At 44.0% G+C, this 20,630-nt stretch overlaps 1 protein-coding gene across 1 annotated transcript in view; it reads right to left on the minus strand.

Annotated features, from left to right (window-relative positions):
* Positions 1-3,281: 3,281 nt before the first annotated feature.
* Positions 3,282-20,630, minus strand: part of atf3 (activating transcription factor 3) — a 43,605-nt gene continuing 26,256 nt past the window's right edge. Inside the window, exons 2-4 of the mRNA XM_070889501.1 lie at positions 14,934-15,172; positions 9,218-9,325; positions 3,282-4,096 (exon numbers count right to left, since the gene is read on the minus strand). Of these exons, the coding sequence (XP_070745602.1) occupies positions 3,899-4,096; positions 9,218-9,325; positions 14,934-15,164 (537 nt within the window). The 5' untranslated portion in view covers positions 15,165-15,172 and the 3' untranslated portion in view covers positions 3,282-3,898. The remainder of the gene's footprint in view (positions 4,097-9,217; positions 9,326-14,933; positions 15,173-20,630) is intronic.

The following is a 20,630-nucleotide window of genomic DNA, read 5'->3' on the forward strand; positions in this document are numbered from 1 at the left end:
CTAGAAATTTGATCGCGTCCGAAGGCAGGCGCTCAGAGGGCAGTGTGCACACAGCACGCACTCATTCACATGGTCGCAAGATATTAGTGCACCTACCTCATTATACAAAAACAGGCATGCAACTTGCTCTACCCATGTTGCTTATTTGCTTGCTGCCTGTTTGGTTGGGGGTGGGGGGAGGCAAGAAATTGTGCGTCCCTGACACAATTTAAAGACAGCCTGCACCTCTTAAAGGTGAGATGCACTGTGGCTGTAGGCTGCAGGAAACATTCTGAAAGCTCAAAAATGGCTGAATGTGCTGCAGAAGCAAGGGCCCCCAGATTTCTGGATGCAGCATTGGAGGCCCCTGTCGAGGAGGTTGCCAGGAGGACCAAACTGCTACGTCTCATGCCAAGATGCTGCAGTCTGCCAAAGCGGCAAATCTGCTCGATGTCACACAGCATGGCCATCTGAAGTGTCCTCAATGGAAGCTCAACAACCTTTCACCTCCCAAGCTGTAGCTACTGGGGATATATTTCATGTGAGCAATAGAATAGTTAAACAAGCACACAAGGCAGGCACTCGGGTTTTGCGCAATGGTGATTCTTAGTTTATGTTCAATATTATCAATTCTCAAATGAAAAGTGATGAATTATGTTGGTGTAGTAAACTTTTTTGTGTATAATTGGTGTTGGACATAGTATTCTTAGAAATCTAAGGGCAGGACCCCTGAAGTTGGACTGTACGTGGGCATTCAGATGATGGTTGTGAGAACAGGTAATATGGATGGCGGGGCTATTGGTGTATTGGAGATGGTTCAACTGAAGCGCTCTTCTATCAGTTGTCTGAGGTTTTTGGCAGATGGCAGGACTAGTGGATGAAGCTGTTCCTGCACTTCCTCCACCTCCATTTCTTCCTTCCCAGGTGGTGCTAAGGATTGACCCCTCTGGAGAGTAAAATCATACAGCATGCAACGCACCTTGTGGCGACATGGCTCTCAATATAGGCCAGCTCAGCGTCTGTGTCCGGGTTCCTGACATGAGTCATGAGCCAGATGTTAAGAGGATATCCCTTTTTGCCAAGTAGCCAGCTTGTGACCTGACAGTCTGGCTGGAGTCGAGCTGGGATAGAGGACTGGCGCAGGATGAAGGCATTATGGCTGCTGCCAGGAAACCAGGCACAGACCTGCATTATCTGCTGCTTGTTGTCACAAATGTGCTGGACGTTGAAGGAGTGCTGTCACTTCCTGGTTACATAGATGCCAGTCTCCTCATGTGATGCACGCAGAGGCAATGCGTGTGCACTCTTTCACCACTTGCACCCTTTGGAAAGTTGCAATCTATGCAAAGCCTGCTGCTCTCTCATCCTGCTTCATTGGGTCCATGGGGAAAGAGATGTGGTTGACCCTCTTGGAATAGACAGCCTCGGTCACCTCTCTTCTGCAGCAGTGGACAGCAAAATTTCGCTGACGTCACCTGTTGCAGCCTGAGAGGTTGCAGTTAAGAGTTAAGTTCATCTTTCCAGCCACAGGCAGTGCTGTCCATGCCCTGGTTTGGGGCTTCAGTTTGGGCTGCAGCAAGTGAGGCAGTTCAGTTACGGCCTCCCTGGTGAAGCGCAGGCACTTCACACATTACTCCTCCATCAGGTTGAGATAACAAAACTGTTGTCTAAAGATATGCACTGGCCCTCCTCCTCCCTCTTTTCCGAACTGACGCTGCTGATGCACCCCATCCTCCTCCAGCCGCAAAGACAGACCCAACAGAGCACCCGCAAGGCAAATAATATAATTACAAGGAAAACAATCACTCCTGCACCTCCAAAAAGTTGTTCAGTGAACTCAGGAGTCAGTTCTCCTGTAGACAAAATCACCCCAAAAAAGGCCCAGAATATACTAGTGACTTACTTGAATGGAGGTCATGATCCTTTCAATAGCGGGCTCCTTCCTGACTGTTAGCCCCATTATTTGCTGGGCGAGTTGATGAAATGTTGAATCGAGCTCTGGGGCATAGCAATTTTACAAAAGGGTCTTACAACCAGCAAAGGACTAATTATTTACATATTACAATGAGCTGTGCGCACTTTTCCGTCAGATGCCCTTGGATGACTGCAGGGTGTCTGACCCAATAATGTGTGTGGCGGAGCGCCATGGAGTGTGTGTCTCCAGACGAGGGGTTGGAGCTTAGAGGCCTAAAGGAAAACATTATTAACTATGTGTGATGCCTATAATTAAATATAGAGGTAAAAGGCTGGTGTTGATGTGTGTTCTACTATGTCACCCAGCTCTACATCCCATTCCTTGAATAGAGAATTAATAAGTTAAATTAAATATCTAATTTTTTACTCATGTTGAGCAATAATTTTGACTTTCTTGCTATGGTAATACATGTGTAGTCGGCTTCACTGGTTCATTACCACTAGAATTGGCAGTCCACCTTTGAGAAGATCTGATACGGTTCACATACCCTGTGGAGAAAACTCTTGATTAGTTAATTTGCGGAATGTTTCTGGAAAACATACAGGAGCCTGCGGCCCATCCTCCCACCTCTCAGTTTCTAGGAATGCAGCAGGTTGAATGCGGAATGGCTATGAACTGAGAGGTTGAAAAGACCTGGTGGAATAAACTTAAACTTAAGGACCTGAAACACCCCAGTTATAACTGATTATCAGCAGACCTTTTTCTGCCTCAAAAAAGTGATTTTATACATTTTTTTAATTAATTCCTAGGATTTGGCCATCGCTAGCAAGGCCAGTATTTATTGCCCATCCCTAAGTGCCCTTGAGAAGGTGGTGGTGAGCCGCCTTCTTAAACTGCTGCAGTCCTTGTGCGGAGAGTACTCCCACAATGCTGTTGGAGAGGAAGTTCTAGGATTTTTACCCAGCGACAATGAAGGATTTGCGATATATTTCCAAGTCCAGATGGTGTGTAACTTGGAGGGGAACTTGCAAGTGATAGTGTTCCCATGCACCTGTTGCCTTTGTCCTTCTAGGTGGTCGCAGGTTTGGGAGGTGCAGTCGAAGAAGCCATGGCAAGTTGCTGAAGTGCATCTTGTAGATGGTGCACACTGCAGCCACGGTGCACCGGTGGTGGAGGGAGTGAATGTTTAAGGTGGTGGATGGGGTACCAATCAAACGGGCAGCTTTGTCCTGGATGGTGTCAAGCCTCTTGCGTGTTGTTGGAGCTGCACTCATCCAGGCAAGTGGAGAGTATTCATAATCATAATTATAAACATAATTATAACTATTATTCTTTCAAAACATAACTGAAATCAAGACATTTCTTTTAGAAGATTGACCAAACTAAATGATATGACAATATTTTTATTATTAAATGTATCAAATGCAAATCTTAACTATCACAGTGTAGAAAAAAATTATATTAGAGCACTCCATTAATAACTCTTTAGTACTTGTAGATACATGCTTAGATTCTGTCGTAACATTGCTTTTCCTTCCAAAAGTTATGTAACATGCTCGCAATAATATCCTATACAACTGGTGTAAATGCTACAGACCCGAGTAAAAGCTACAGGTATAAGTGTCACACAGTCTCAAAGTAACAATACCATAAACACGGCTGGCATGCTGGTACATGAACTGGGGATCAACAGCAACAAAAGACAATAAAAGGCATGACGCCTGCGTCACTAATAAAAAATAATTGTGCAGCCTAATGTCAAGGCAGAGAGTAAGTAAGTGTTTTTTCCCCCTGTTTGCATGAGGTTTTAATGCAGCGCTTTTCCAGGTTCAACAGTTAATAGTGAAACAGAAGAAATCCATTACGCTGAAAGTGCAAGCTCTTCTGGCTAATGAACAGTCTTTCCCCTAGCAAGTTAGTAATGTACTAACGTGGAGCTACTTCTGTTCTTGGTGTCTCCTGGGAGACGGACTCTGTGGATCCAGGATTCATTTCCTTTATGGTTTAATTCTGTAGTGTTCCTTCTTTGATCTGTTGGATGAAAAGATTTTTCTCATCCTCTGGAGTCCTCCCATTCTGAGCGCGGACTATACATGTAGGCCTGTGCAGGTTCAGCATGTAAATCAGCTGCTGTTTCTCATTTTTCAGTTCTTCTATTTGTGCTTTCAGCTCTGCATTCAGAGATTCCAGTTTTTCTGATTCCTAGAGGTAAGATATCACATTAAGTACATTTGTCAATTCTCCTGATGTAGTGAGTTATGATTTTTTTTTAAGAACTATACATTTTGACTACACACCAAGATGTTGTAAAACATTTTCCTCACTATTTATGCTTGTCTCCATTAAACTGGGAATTTATTTTACCATGAAATTTTGCATTACTACATCATTGCATAAAACCCCAAGCTGTTAACCTACATAAAATTCTGTACATGCAAAATATGAGCTTCAGGACATTAATTGGAATATTATTTTCTATTTCAATAGTTTTAACTTTTCAGGTGATGCTCCACTTTACCTTTTTCAATTCAAACTTCCCAAAAATATTCAAGTGCAAAATTGCCAATATATGCTTATAATATTGCATCATTTCAGGGATATGTAGTACCCATTTGTGATTGGTTGACTGATGGATTTGTAGGACGGGTCTACAAACACTGTCCCCATGACAGTAGCCTCACCTACGCTAACCTGTTCAAACAGTTCTATTGATGCCCCAAACACGCAGAAACATGAAGTGTAGTTTTCCTTTACATATCTAAAAAGTCATTGGTGTACCTTTTCCCTCAGAATATATAAGTAGGCATACTTTTATACATTCCCACACATTTGTCCTTTTTTCTCATTGCCACATTTAACAGCCAATAACGTTAATTTCTTTATTGACTTATTGAAATCTAAATGCATATAATTTAAAGTTCTGGCACCTACTCTATGTAACAACAAATTCTGAAGAGTTTTCTCATTCTTAAGGGAGTTAGAAATATCTTTAAAGCTTAATCAGTGTTGAGTTTAGAGACAGACAGTTAAAATCTTAATTAATGTCCAGTTCACACTGGGTTATGGTAATGGTCTATTTTTTGATCCAAATGATCAAATGAGGTGGCAGGATAGAGGGGCAGGGGAGAGGTGATGCCGAGTCTGGTTTTGTGTAACAAGCCAATGATGATTCCCAATTTTAACTTGTTCAAACATCTTGGTTACAGTTACTATAACATAATTGAGTTTGGTGTTACACTTGCCATGGTTAAGGACAGTACAACAGTTTTAGGAAGGTGAGCTTTGGGGGATTGAGAAAGCAGTTAATGTAGCTGAACAGAAATAGATCATTAGAAGGACAAAGCTTGGAGAAGCGGTATACTTTTAAATATATAATGCAGTGCTTACAAAGTCAAATTATGGCACTGGAAAAGAAAGACAATAGCAATAAATGAAACCTACGTGAACGACAAAGGAAGTGATGCAAGCAACAATAGGAAAAAAATGGGTGTTCCTCAAATATAGATCCGCAGCTTCAGTGGTAGACAGGCAGGAGTACAAGGATTGGTTGAGAACTGTTAGAAGACTGGTTAAATAGGCAAAAATAAAGAATGAGATTTGGAATGCAAAGAACAAAAACTAATGCAAAGGGCTCTATAAGTACATTCAGAATAAATAGAGTCAGAGTAGTTGTGCCTTTGAAAGGCACTTATAGGGAGATGGTTTCAGTCAATCCAAAAAAAGTCAGATAGCCTGAATTATTTCTCTGTATTAGTGTTCATAGAAGAAATCATTGACTCTGGGAAACAAAGGTTCATTTCCAGAAAATTTGAAGAGGACACTAGTAATTACTGACAGGGAAGTGAAATAAGTATTGCAAACACTGAAAGAGGACAATTTCCATTGTAATGTATTTGCGTCATGGGTTCTTTGCTTAAGAATTCATAGCAACACATTGCTATTAAGACCTAGTTGGTTTATTGGTAAAAGGTGTAACAATAACACATCACATTATCAATTCATCCACCAAGCTCACAACCACCTGCCTCATCGTGGATCCACCGAACTCAACTGGCTGGAGTTTTATTGAGTCTTGTGAACATAATGTGCCTGGCTAAGCCACTCCCAACTCAACAGCTCTACAACTATTTTGTTGCAATCAATCAAGTGCCCTCTGATTAAAGGCGGTGGGGGGCACACTCCAAAGACTTTTCAAGTGCCCCCTTGTTTTTTTTTCGAGGGCACCAAAAACACAAATTATGCAAGTGCCCCCTGGCTTAAAGGGGGGGGGGGGCACTGAAACCGACAAACTTAAACAAATTAAACTTTTGACGTGGTTCAAATTAAAATTTGGCTGCCGGGGGTGATGATGCACTCCAGTCCCTCCGGCGCCCACCTCTCGCGGAAGGCCACGAGTGTACCAGTGGACACCGAGTGCTCCATCTCCAGGCTCGGATGTAACCACGGAAGAGAGGCAGGTCAACAGCTCTACAAACCCGTGAGCATATTCATAGGTGCATACATTACATCCACAAGGCTCATGACCTACAAAGATGGGTACTTAAGGAAATAGGCATGTTCTAGTCAGTGTTTCCATTAAGCTGCATGGCTGTGTAGCTGTCCAGAGGTCTCGCGCAGGACACATGCTGGCTTTACAAACAGGAAAAACCGCACATGCACGGTAATTTGAATGGGCCGCATAGCCTGTTAAAGGGGCTGTGCACCCAGAAAAGATTCAAGGGAACATTGGTTCTAGTGGAATCTTTAGGGAATCACTAGAATCAGGAATTGTATCAAAGGATTGGAGGAAAGTGAATGTAACAACAATATATTTTTTTAAAAAGAGCAAATGGATTGTCCTGGTAATTACAGTTCAGTAAGCCAGATATCTGTCCTGGGTAAAATATTAAGATGCTATTCTGAAATAGCGCATTGTGAAACACATATCGAGTGTTCAAGGGAAGTCAACATGGCTTTTAGTGGGGTGGTAGGTGAGAGGGGCGGTGGGGGGGGGGGGGCGGGGGGAGGCAGGACAAGGGAAGATCCTGCTTGACAAACCTGTTTGATTTCTTGGAGGAGATTTTGGAGCTTGTGGATAACTGTAACTTTGGGCATTTATCTAGAGCAATGTTGTCGAAAATGTAAGCCGCTAGCCACATGTGGCTAATTGGAAATCCAGATGTGGCTAACTGCATTTCTAATTAGTAATTAAAAAATGAGTATAGACACCCTCGTTGGGCATGTGATCTCAATACTCATTCACACGGCCTATTCATGTGTACTTTTAACCTTTTTCTGCATTTCTTGATAAAATCATAAGATGAAAAGCTGAGTGTGTAAGTGTTTTTGATTGTTGTGAGTATTTTACTTCCTTGGTGACTGGGAATTGTGGTAGATGTTTGTTAAGTATATATACAAATCAAATATATTTACCTGTATTGTGCTATTGTGCACAAGACATTTTATGTACAACTAAATCATCACCCACCCACCCGCCACCCCTCCCCCCCCGCCCCGCCGCCCCCCCCTAAACCCCTCCTTTGTATTCCAGCACCTTTGAGATAAAGGCCAACATTCTATTAGCCTTTTTGATTACCTTTTTGTACCTGTCACCTCGCTTTTAGTGATTTGTGTACCTGGACACCCAAATCCCTTTGCTCTTCCAGTTTCTAGTCTCTCACTATAAAGAAAATATTCTGATCTGTTTATCTTGGATCCGAAGTGTGTGGCAGGAGCAAGTAATTTTATTCACAATAGTTATTGGACCTTTTTATGGCTATGCCTGTTGAATTCCTCCTCCATATATACCCAGAGTCCCTTATTTTAATTCTATCCATTGAAAGGCGGCAAGCTCCAATAATAGAGCAGGGAAATCTCCATGTGCATCAGCCAGACATCACTGAGTTTGGCAGCAATCATTGTAAAATATGGTGATGGTGATCAATGATATTGTCTTGGAACATGATAAACTTTAACAGCATGACTGTACTAAATTGGCTTGGTTAAGAAAAAGCCTCTTCAGCAGGAGATAACTAGAAAAGAGTTGGTCATGTTTAAGCCTCTCTGTATTGGGACACCCACAAAGGGGGGCAAGTATTCTACATGTAAATACTCAGTCCATACAATAGTATTGTATTTTAAATCGTTCACTACATATTTATATTGTGGTGCCACTTTCTGACAGCTGCAATAACAACTGAGAGTTAACTGTAATGGCAATAACACCTCTGAGAGATTAAGATAACATGAGTCCTCAGACTGAGCCTCAGCCGAACATTTATGCTCCATTATCAACTCCTGTAAATCCCAAAATAGTCTTTCTCCTCTTCAATTTCTTTTTCATAATTTCTTTTTGCTAAAATGTTCACCCACAAGTAACTAATTATTTAATTCTTATATATTTCCTCAGTTCTGTCTCAATCAGTTGCAATCCGAGACCACAGATGTGTGAACTTCCATGTCGAATAGTCCGCATACTATATCTGATGCTGAGAGACTGTGAGCACGAGAACAAGGTAAGTCTACAGTGAGGACTAACACATCTCTGACTAAGGTTCAGCTTTCAGGCTTCACCCACCCTTACAGACCTGGTAAACAATTAGACTGCCTGACCAAACATTTGCCTGTAATTTGCGGTCAGCGGTGAAGCAAAGGTGCTTGCTGCTGGCCCCAGAGAAACCTGCCCACAGAGATCTCTGTGGCGATACGTTTGTCTTTTTCGATGTTCAATTGATTGCAGTGCTCTGTCATAGGGATTTCTAGTGCGATGCTGCAGTGACGTCAACATGCTGTCTATGCAGCCAATCACATTGAAGAATTCTCATAGGCAAGAAACCAGGAAATGAAAAGCTGCTTTTATCCTGACTTTTTAAAAATGTTACAGAGAGCAAAATAAAGATTGGGAATTTCACATGGGGATCATGAACAAACATAAAGAAACGTATTTTTTTAAATAATGTCAATTTTTATCATATTGGAGAGGGGGGGGGGGAAGGGGAGAGATGTCCAGACGCAGACAGTGTCGGAGCAGTGAATAACTAACCGCAACTTCAGGATTTCTGCGTTTAGATGCGCATGAGCTAAATTCTGAAGTTACGGTCAGTTCGAGAGGGGTAATGACAGTCGTCATCAATACCCAGCACAAATTCTGGGTCTTTATTATTGTTTTGAAAACTAAAACATGTAAAAGAACACAGTTCTTTTTTACCATAAATAATTTTGACTGTCAGTGGCTATTAGTTGATATAAGCCAATTTCTACCAAATCAGAGCAATGCAGCTTCCATAAGCATCCATACCTCAGGACAAAGAAATGGTATGCTTATTGAGTGACATATGTACTTACTTTTTGCAATATGTCTGTCCTTTCCTTCTTCTTATTTCGACATTTAGCTGCCGCTATTTTATTTCTTTCCCTTCTCCGTCTTCTCCTCTCATCTTCTTGTGGTGTCGCCTGTAAAAATAAATATCTAAACTCACTTTCTTGGAATTGTAAGATGACAGTAGTGCCTCAAAATAAAAAATAAAATAAAATAATCACTTGGTTTTGGTCACAATCTAGTTTGTACTATTGTGATATTTTAAGTTCAGAGGGCTAAAAATTAGTTAGCTTAGCGGCACCCGTTAGCGCCCATGTCAGGCGATAACACGCCGCTAAGCACCTACCGCCCGAGCACCGCGCTATGACAGCCTGCCGCGTACTTCATTGGTGGTTTAGCGTTGGCGCTGTCATTTAGTGCTGCGCACTCTAGCGCTGATATGTCCTTACTATACAGTATAAATGCACACGAGGCCCATACTTGAGAGAAGCTCACTCTGTGACAAGTTACCTTTATTACCAAGACCTCAAGTGATGAAGGTGGGTGGAGCTTCCCCTTTTATACCAGAAAGTCCAGGTTAGGAGTGTCTCCCACAAGTTCACCCCCTTGTGGTCAATGTTCTCAGGGTGTACAACTTAGGTCAGCTTATACATGGGTTACAATGATAGTTGAATACATGACGTCACCTCCCCCCCAAAGTCTTATTGGGATCACAGGTTAAGTCTCTCTGGTGGTTTACGCTCCTTTGTAGAGCGCCTGAGTTTGGGCTCCGGTTGTTGGGTGCTGGCCTGAGTGTCTGCTGTTTGCTGTGCCTCAGGCCTGTCCGGACTGCCTACAGTGACTGGGCTCTCCTCCACTTGGTTCCGGTGTTCAGTCACCTGTGGTGGAGTAAACTCTACGTCATGTTCTTCCTCTGCTTCTTCTATGGGGTTGCTGAACCTCCTTTTAGTTTGATCCATGTTGTTTGCGGCAGATTTGTCCATTGGTAAGTTTAACTACCAAAACCCTATTCCCCTCTTTGGCAATCACAGTGCCTGCAAGCCATTTGGGCCCTGCAGCGTAATTAAGGACAAAAACAGGGTCATTGACATCAATACATCGCGCCCTCGCATTCCTGTCATGATAGTCACATTGTGACTGACGTCTGCTCTCAACAATTTATTTCATAGGGTGTATAAGGGATAACCTGGTTTTGAGCGTCCTTTTCATTAGCAGCTCTGCGGGTGGAACCACTGTGAGCGAGTGTGGTCAGGATCTATTGGCCAACAGGAGGCGTGATAAGCGGCTTTGTAGGGAACCCCCTTGGATTCTGAGCATCCCCTGTTTGATTATCTGCACTGCTCGTTCCTACCTGGCCGTTTGAGGCCGGTTTGAACGGTGCCGTTCTGACATGGTTGATTCCATTGCCTGCCATGAGGTCCTGGAATTCAGAGCTTGTGAAGCACGGGCCATTGTCGCTGACCAAGACGTCCGGTAGACCATGGGTGGCGAACATTGCCCGTAGACTTTCTACCGTGGCAGAGGATGTGCTTGAATTTAAAATGGCACACTCAATCCATTTAGAGTAGGCGTCTACTACAACCAAAAACATTTTTCCCATGAAAGGACCTGCGTAGTCCCATGGATGCGTGACCATGGCTTGGCGGGCCAGGACCAGGGGCTAAGGGGGGCTTCCCTGGGTGCGTTGCCCAGCTGAGCACACGTGTTGCACCTGTGAACACAAAGTTCCAGGTCTGCATTTATCCCTGGCCACCAAACGTGTGACCTGGCAATTGCTTTCACCATGACAATGCCCGGGTGCTCATTGTGAAGTTCTCTGATAAATACCTCTCTGCCCCTCTGGGGCATGACTACTCAGTTTCTCCACAGTAGACAATTGGCCTGAACGAGAGTTCATCCTTGCGCCTATGAAATGGCTTAAATTCCTCAGGGCATGCCCCATACGTGGCTGCCCAGTCCCCATTCAGGACCCATTTCTTAACTAAAGACAGTAGCAGGTCTTTATTTGTCCAGACTTTAATTTGACGGGCTGTCACAGCTGAGCCTTCGCTTTCGAAAGCTTCAACAGCCATGACCATCTCAGCATCATGCTCAGCTGCCCCCTCAGTGGTGGCTAGTGGTAGCCTGCTGAGTACATCGGTACAGTTTTCAGTGCCTGGTCTGTGCCGAATTGTGTGGCTAATGTAAGTGCCCACCTCTGTATTCGGGCCGATGCATTCGCATTAATGGCCTTGTTGTCGGCCAAAAGGGACATTAGAGGTTTGTGATCTGTCTCCAGCTCAAATTTCCTGCCAAACAGGTACTGGTGCATTTTTTTTACTGCATATACACATGCTAGCGCTTCCTCTTCTACCATCCCGAAGCCCCTTTCTGCCTGGGATAGACTTCTGGAGGCATAAGCTACCGGCTGTAACTGACCCTTGGCATTAACATGCTGCAACACACACCCAACCCCATAGGACGACGCATCGCACGTTAGAAGAAGTTTCTTACACAGGTCATATTTCGTTAACAGTTTGTTGGAACGTAACAAGTTGAGTGCTCTATCAAAAGCCTTTTCCTGGCTGTCCCCCCAGACCCAATCGCGACCTTTGCGTAGGAGCACGTGTAGCAGCTCTAACAGCGTGCTCAATTTGGGAAGAAAATGCCAAAATAGTTCAGGAGCCCCAGGAACGAACGCAGCTCTGTTGTGTTACGGGGTCTGGGTGCTCTCTGGATCGCTTCCGTTTTGGTCGCAGTAGGTCTGATCCCATCTGTTGCTACTCTCCTCCCAGGAATTCTACCTCAGGAGCTAAGAAGACGCACTTCGCCTTTTTCAGTCGCAGCCCGACCCGGTCCAATCTGCATAGCATCTCCTCCAGGTTGTGGAGGTGTTCTTCAGTATCGCAACCTGTGACGAGGATGTCGTCCTGAAAAACCACCGTACTTGGAATCGACTTGAGGAGGCTTTCCATATTTCGCTGAAAGATCGCGGCGGCCGAACGAACCCTGAACGGACATCTGTTATACTCAAACAACCCCTTGTGTGTTGTGATGGTGGTCAGCTTCTTCGACTCACTCGCCAGCTCCTGGGTCTTGTAAGCTGAGGCCAGGTCCAATTTTGAAAAAAGTGTGCCACCGGATAGCGTCGCAAAGTGGTCCTCCGCTCTCGGTAGCGGGTACTGGTCTTGGAGTGATTGATGGTGGCCTTGTAATCGCCACATATCCTGACCGACCCATCCGCCTTGAGCACCGGCACGATCGGGCTCGTTCAGTCACTGAATTCGACTGGCGAGATGATGCCTTCCCTCAGCAGGCGGTCCAATTCACATTCTATCTTTTCCCGCATCACGTACGGCACCGCTCTGGCCTTGTGGTGTACTGGTCTGGCGTCCGGGTTTATGTGAATCACAACCTTAGCCCCCATGAAAGTGCCGATGCCGGGTTGAAATAATGAGTCAAATTTGTCCAGGACCTGTGAGCATGATACTCGCTCCACAGAAGAAATTGCATTGACATCGCCCCATTTCCAGTTCATGACAGCAAGCCAACTCCTCCCCAGTAGTGCGGGACCGTCCCCCGGGACAATCCAGAGTGGCAACCTGTTCTCCGAATCTTTGTGGGTCACGACTACGTGGCGCTGCCTAGCACCGGAATGATCTCCTTTGTATATGTCGGTAGCAGTGCATCAATCGGCAATAATTTTGGCCTCCTGGCCTTGGACACCCACAACCTTTTGAACTGTTTGATACTCATCAGGGACTGGCTGGCCCCCGTGTCTAGCTCCATTAGTACTGGGATGCCATTGAGGAGCACTTTCATCATTATCGGTGGCATCCTGGTATATAAACTGTATGTGTGCTCCACATGAACTCACTGAACTTCAGCTTCCAGCGATTTCCCCCAGTATTCATTTGGCCTCGTAGGGCTTACATCGGGCCTTCCCTCCTCGTACATCAACCTGGCTGCAGGCTTCCTGCACATACACACCAAGTGACCGCTGGCGTTGCAGTTTCTGCAGGTATATTGAGTATAACAGATGTCCGTTCAGGGTTCGTTCGGCTCTGGCTGGGTGTTTGCCTCCACACCTCCAGCATGAGCTGGAGGCCCTGTTGTTGGAAACAAAAGGTCCATTACCAGTCGATCGTCTCTGACTGTCTCTGTAACTATCCTTAGGCGCACCATTAACAGGTGTTGATGGCCCCATTACTGGCCGCATTGTCCATTGCGATGGCATGAATCGTCGTTCAGCTAGCCATTGTCTCTGTTGAATTCCCCCTTTGGGTTTGACTACATGCTGGGGCATGTCTGATTGCCCTTGTCTGCCTAGAGAACTGTGTGCCAAGTTAACAATGTTGACTCCCTGGTCGTTTGCCGCATTTGAGCCAAGACTTTTGTCATATATCATTCTGGTCTCTTCCTCCCCTGAGATAAATGTCTGGGCTATCAGAGCCGCCGCTTCCAAGGTCAAGTCTTTGGTCTCAATCGTTTCCTGAAAACCCCAGCGTGCCCAATGACCTCAATAAAAAAGTCTCGCAGCATCTCCACTTTGCATGCACCTGGGAACTTACATAGGCTCGCCAGTCGCCGGAGATCTGCCATGAAGTCAGGAATGCTTTGCCCTTCTCGCCGCCGGTGTGTGTAAAACTGGTGTCTCGCCATGTGCATGCTGCTCGCTGGTTTAAGGTGTTCCCTGATCAACTTACTGAGCTCTTCGAACGTCTTGTCCGCCGGCTTCTCTGGCGCTAGAAGGTCCTTCATCAGTGAGTACGTTCTGGATCCACAAACTGTCAGGAGATGAGCCCTGCGTTTGTCGGCCGAATCCTGTCCCAACCATTCCTTAGTGACAAAACTTTGCTGTAGTCTCTCAATAAAGTCGTCCAATCATCACCAACACAGTACCTCTCTTCTGTGCTGCTAGTGGCCATGGTCGCGTGGTTTAAATCCCAGTTTCTCATCGCCAATGAAATGTCCTTAATGTACAGTATAAATGCACACGAGGCCCATACTTGAGAGAAGCTCACTCTGTGACCAGTTACCTTTATTACCAAGACCTCAAGTGATGAAGGTGGGTGGAGCTTCCCATTTTATACCTGAAAGTCGAGGTTAGGAGTGTCTCCCACAAGTTCACCCCCTTGTGATCAATGTTCTCAAGGTGTACAACTTAGGTCAGCTTATACATGGGTTACAATGATAGTTGAATACATGACAAGCGCCACCCATTTGGTGATGTAACGAGTGTGCAATGTCTCCTTTGCGATGTGTTTCCAAAATTGACTGCTTTCGCCTACCTGGCGCTACTCCCAACAGGGGAAAGCAGACGATCCCAGGGCGATATCGCAGGGAATGAAGAGGTAAGTGTTGAGTGTCAAATTTTTAACAATTTACTTTCCTCCCTTACCTGTGGAAGGCTGTTGGTAGCCTCCATTCCACTTTTTTGCCGATTTCAGATGGTCGACCTCACCTGCTCTTTAGGCACTAGGATGCTGGTGTCCGAGTGCCTCAACTTGAGCAGGACTTCCACGCTACTGCCCTGCGATGGGCCTTTAGCTCCCTAAGAGAACTGTGGAATGCTTCCCTTAGCGATCCACTCCCCTCTTGGGGTACTTAAAGGGAATATTCTTGTTGGAGGCAGTGGACATCGACCAATGCTAAATTAGAACCCAATCGGTGTCACTGCCTCAAACCAGGCTACAACGAATTTAGAGTGTTCACACTATGGTATAACTTTGGTATTCCAAGATATACATTTGTTTAACGTACCCGTCTTTCTACTGTATCGTTTGAGCTCTCAGTTCCTATTAAATATTCCATGCTTGATGCTCCATTTGATATCCGTTTGCTTTGAATGGCAAATCGCAGCTCTTCTTTGACCAAAGGGGTAATGTTTGTAAACTCATCAAATACCAGAGACATTGAGGGCGAGATACACGGAACGACTGCTGCTGTACTGACATCTGATGCAGATCCTTGTCCTATGTGTTGGAGCATCATGATGCTATCTGTTCAGAAGAAAAAGAACATTCAATTATTTCAGGTAAATAAATTTAAATTAAAACTGCAGATTTGTTTTTCACCCTTTTCTTTGATTATGCTACCCCTTCCCCCTGACCACCCCCCAACGCCCACACATACCACATGCCATTTACCAGTCAATCTAGAATATGCCACTAGGAAATATCCAAGTGTAGCCTAGATTGATTCTCTCTCCCCTCCCCGTGGGCAAGTGCCTCATCTCAATCCACCCCAAAAATCCAGTTTAAATGAAGAACTTCTAACTGGAAAACCACAAGCCATGAACCTAGATTCTACTCCATGGTGCGGCACTTCTATTTTTGGTAACATTTTTTTTTAAATTGCTACTGTTATTACTATATGAAGCTTACTCGGCTATTTTCAATACACAAGTGCTTGGTAATTGGCAAGTGTTTGGCATCATTAATTCATTGATCTTCCCAGAATATATCTCCGCACTGACGTGTTCATATCCATATTACTCTCCTCCCACAGCCCTCAAATTCCTCCACATAGCAGCACGGTCAGTTTATTAGCCTGACTGCCGAGTCTATGGTGACTTTAAGACCTCGGCATAGCCATGCCTATTAACGGCACTCCATGTTCAGCCAATAGGAGATTGCTCACTCCAAGTAAGAAGGGCAATGACAGATTCTTCCCTACCCAAAGTGAGACACTCTTCTTCCAGAGAATGCTTCATCCAATGGTCTCAACAAATCGAGATTCATTACATTGGCTCGGGTTGGTTGATAATGCTTGTTTCTCTGGTCTTGATATTTGCAATGGAATACTGAAATTCCTAACTCTACTATTTTGACATGATCTTAACTCATTTATTTTGAACAGATTAACACCTCTGCTAAAACAGTCAGCAGTTTGTTAATACATAACTTCATGTAAATAGGGTCATAGGTTCAAACGTTAAATAGCTCAGTGACTTGAACTGGTTACCTGACCATGGATGAACTACAACAATTGTACATTCCTGTCTGGCGTAAAAATAAAAAAGGGAAGGTGGCTCAACCGTGGCTATCAAGGGAAATCAGGGATAGTATTAAAGCCAAGGAAGTGGCATACAAATTGGCCAGAAATAGCAGCGAACCCGGAGATTGGGAGAAATTTAGAACTCAGCAGAGGAGGACAAATGGTTTGATTAGGGCAGGGAAAATGGAGCACGAGAAGAAGCTTGCAGGGAACATTAAGACGGATTGCAAAAGTTTCTATAGATATGTAAAGAGAAAAAGGTTACTAAAGACAAACGTAGGTCCCCTGCAGTCAGAATCAGGGGAAGTCATAACGGGGAACAAAGAAATGGCGGACCAATTGAACAAGTACTTTGGTTCGGTATTCACTGAGGAGGACACAAACAACCTTCCGGATATAAAAGGGGTCGGAGGGTCTAGTAAGGAGGAGGAACTGAGGGAAATCCTTATTAGTCGGGAAATTGTGTTGGGGAAATTGATGGGATTGAAGGCCGATAAATCCCCAGGGCCTGATGGACTGCATCCCAGAGTACTTAAGGAGGTGGCCTTGGAAATAGTGGATGCATTGACAGTCATTTTCCAACATTCCATTGACTCTGGATCAGTTCCTATGGAGTGGAGGGTAGCTAATGTAACCCCACTTTTTAAAAAAGGAGGGAGAGAGATAACAGGGAATTATAGACCGGTCAGCCTGACATCGGTAGTGGGTAAAATGATGGAATCAATTATTAAGGATGTCATAGCAGTGCATTTGGAAAGATGTGATATGATAGGTCCAAGTCAGCATGGATTTGTGAAAGGGAAATCATGCTTGACAAATCTTCTGGAATTTTTTGAGGATGTTTCCAGTAGAGTGGACAAGGGAGAACCAGTTGATGTGGTATATTTGGAATTTCAGAAGGCTTTCGACAAGGTCCCACACAAGAGATTAATGTGCAAAGTTAAAGCACATGGGATTGGGGGTAGTGTGCTGACATGGATTGAGAACTGGTTGTCAGACAGGAAGTAAAGAGTAGGAGTAAATGGGGACTTTTCAGAATGGCAGGCAGTGACTAGTGGGGTACCGCAAGGTTCTGTGCTGGGGCCCCAGCTGTTTACACTGTATATTAATGATTTAGACGAGGGGATTAAATGTAGTATCTCCAAATTTGCGGATGACACTAAGTTGGGTGGCAGTGTGAGCTGCGAGGAGGATGCTATGAGGCTGCAGAGCGACTTGGATAGGTTAGGTGAGTGGGCAAATGCATGGCAGATGAAGTATAATGTGGATAAATGTGAGGTTCTCCACTTTGGTGGTAAAAACAGAGAGACAGACTATTATCTCAATGGTGACAGATTAGGAAAAGGGGAGGTGCAACGAGACCTGGGTGTCATGGTACATCAGTCATTGAAGGTTGGCATGCAGGTACAGCAGGTGGTTAAGAAAGCAAATGGCATGTTGGCCTTCATAGCGAGGGGATTTGAGTACAGGGGCAGGGAGGTGTTGCTACAGTTGTACAGGGCCTTGGTGAGGCCACACCTGGAATATTGTGTACAGTTTTGGTCTCCTAACCTGAGGAAGGACATTCTTGCTATTGAGGGAGTGCAGCGAAGGTTCACCAGACTGATTCCCAGGATGGCGGGACTGACATATCAAGAAAGACTGGATCAACTGGGCTTGTATTCACTGGAGTTCAGAAGAATGAGAGGGGACCTCATAGAAACGTTTAAAATTCTGACGGGGTTAGACAGGTTAGATGCAGGAAGAATGTTCCCAATGTTGGGGAAGTCCAGAACCAGGGGACACAGCCTAAGGATAAGGGGTAAGCCATTTAGGACCGAGATGAGGAGGAATTTCTTCACCCAGAGAGTGGTGAACCTGTGGAATTCTCTACCACAGAAAGTTGTTGAGGCCAATTCACTAAATATATTCAAAAAGGAGTTAGATGAAATCCTTACTACTAGGGGAATCAAGGGGTATGGTGAGAAAGCAGGAATGGGGTACTGAAGTTGCATGTTCAGCCATGAACTCATTGAATGGCGGTGCAGGCTAGAAGGGCCGAATGGCCTACTCCTGCACCTGTTTTCTATGTTTCTATGTTTCTATAAGGCAAATGGCTTGATTGATGCGCCAAATAGCTGCTAACCTCTTTTTTTTGCAACAATACACATTCTGCGGCCTTTATCTCATTTATAATCTAGGTGATAGGATGACATCAAAACCAGTGGGATAAATGCCCACTGGTATCCCACTTGTACAAAGCTGAGTAATGTAACACAGTTGGCAGATTTGTCTCTGGTCTATATGATGGTGCCACTCCATTATTTTCTACTGAATTTAAGTAAAGATGGTTTTTGGAGAAATTTGCAAGATTTGTACAGGTTTGGTGAAATTACCAAGAAAAGAAGAGAATCTAATTAAATATTAACTTAAGTTGATGTGGTCATGTACAGCACTACTGTGGGACACAAGTTCAATCCTCCACTTTATTGAGTTTACAATCTCAGCCATGCTGCTGTGCAGAGGCCTGGCATCAAACTCTCTCCATTGAACAGTGGGTGAGGAAAGAGCAGAGAAGAGGAGGAGATTCATGACCAAATAGCTCTCACCCATGTCCTTCGGTTTCCAAGCTTTTATTTTTACAGGCCACATACCACTGAGCCTCAGGGGCCACATCCAGGTGCCGATTTAGGAATATGCACTTCTGGCAGGAAGCCTCACTCACCAGGAGGAGATGTTGGGAAATCAATGACTTTCCATCTATTAAAATGAACACAGTTGGGCAGTTTCCAGTCTTGTACTTTCATTGATTGAGGTTGCCCATCAGAAGTGCATATTCATAATTGGCTATATAAAGATTAAAGCCATATTCTCATTAATTCGCATATATATATATCTTAAAATGCTGAGAAAAACAGATCTTAGTGTTTGGATGTATTTATCTGCCAATCAAACAACAACATTGAAATCAGCCCTTGGCTTGTCTTTAAAAGTGTCAGCCTCTATTATCAAGTGCGAGCCTTAACTTTAAAGGTCACTCACCGTTATAAGTACGATTTTGTCTTCTATAACCTGTAACAGAAGCCAACTGTTGCACCTTTCACTGCACTGTTTAAATCTACTAACTCAGCACAGACTGAGAACCAACCCTGGTTTCTATGACAGCTGCTTATTAGATACAATAATCTCAGACAACAGGCTGACACTGAAACAATGAAACTGGTGCAAAGATGGGAAAAAGTATGAAATGATTTTCATGTTAATTGGTTCTACACCGTCATTTCCCTCCATCACTTAGGGCCCTTATCAGAGAGCTTTTCAGTACATCTTAACTAAATTCAGTTTCTGGAGATGGAATGAAAGTGTTCTAACCCACTGTGTCATGCAAATCTTCTACAGAGTCTGCTCTGCATTGAAAATCCCTGTGTAAACACTGGCAGAGTTGGCTACCCTTTATTCACTAGTGAATGAACATCCTTCTCCTGCAGGTGGTGTAACTCAAGAATGAATCTGGAATTGGCACCATGTAAAACTACCCCGAATCACTTCAAGGCCAATTTTGAAGAATGTTGTACTTATCCAGGCAACAGGGAGATGTCAATGTATGGATGTGACGTCACACCACAAGAGCTTTTAAGAAGATCTAATATAGCTCTGAGATTAGGAGACAGCTGCTCCTTGACTGCTCAGCATGAACACTTGCTCAATGTAGCCCTGTCATCACCTCAGCGATCAATTATTTATTACTGTTACATAAGCAACTAAGAATGTTTTATGTTAGATCTCAGGGTTCCATTCTGTACATAGCACTTCCGCCTCCATTCCTAACAATTCCCACCATTAAGTATATTTTTTTTAGTAGTTAGGACAATATGATGCAAAGGCATATTTGAGTTTGAGTATACTATGGGTATGTGTCAGCTATCCCCCATATGCTAAGCTCTTGACCTCATTGTGATATCACGGACAGGCAGTGGGTGGCAGTGCGGATACTGGAAAAAAAGAAAGGGAAAAAGAAGGAAAAGTCATCCCTCGAGTGACCTTGCACATTTGCTCACTGCTTATTTCAAAGTAGCAGTACAGCCCAATCAGGCTCAGGCTATATCTGAACACATTCATAATTGCTGTAGTCAACAGAAACATTACCACCTTGATGGTGCATGGAGATCAGAAAAAGGAGAAGTGAAGAAAATTCCATGAAAAGAGGGATGTCTGCTATTAACTGCAAGTGTATAGCTTATGTGGGTTATCAATATTAATATCCTTTGATGAAATTACTGCCTCTTATTCACTGTTCATTATTTTATGTGATATAAACTGTATAATATCATTTTTTATGATATTCATTTCTTACCAAGTAGAAGTTGTGTTCTAGCTACTGACTAATTGTTTGAGGAAAAGCAGTGGATCAGGAAGGTACCTTGATGATTGAGTGTTTCAGTAGTCATGAACAAAGATGGATAGTTATAAAAACACAAGTAT

The sequence above is a fragment of the Pristiophorus japonicus genome, chromosome 9, assembly GCF_044704955.1.
Source record: "Pristiophorus japonicus isolate sPriJap1 chromosome 9, sPriJap1.hap1, whole genome shotgun sequence".
Taxonomy (NCBI): Eukaryota; Metazoa; Chordata; class Chondrichthyes; family Pristiophoridae; genus Pristiophorus; species Pristiophorus japonicus.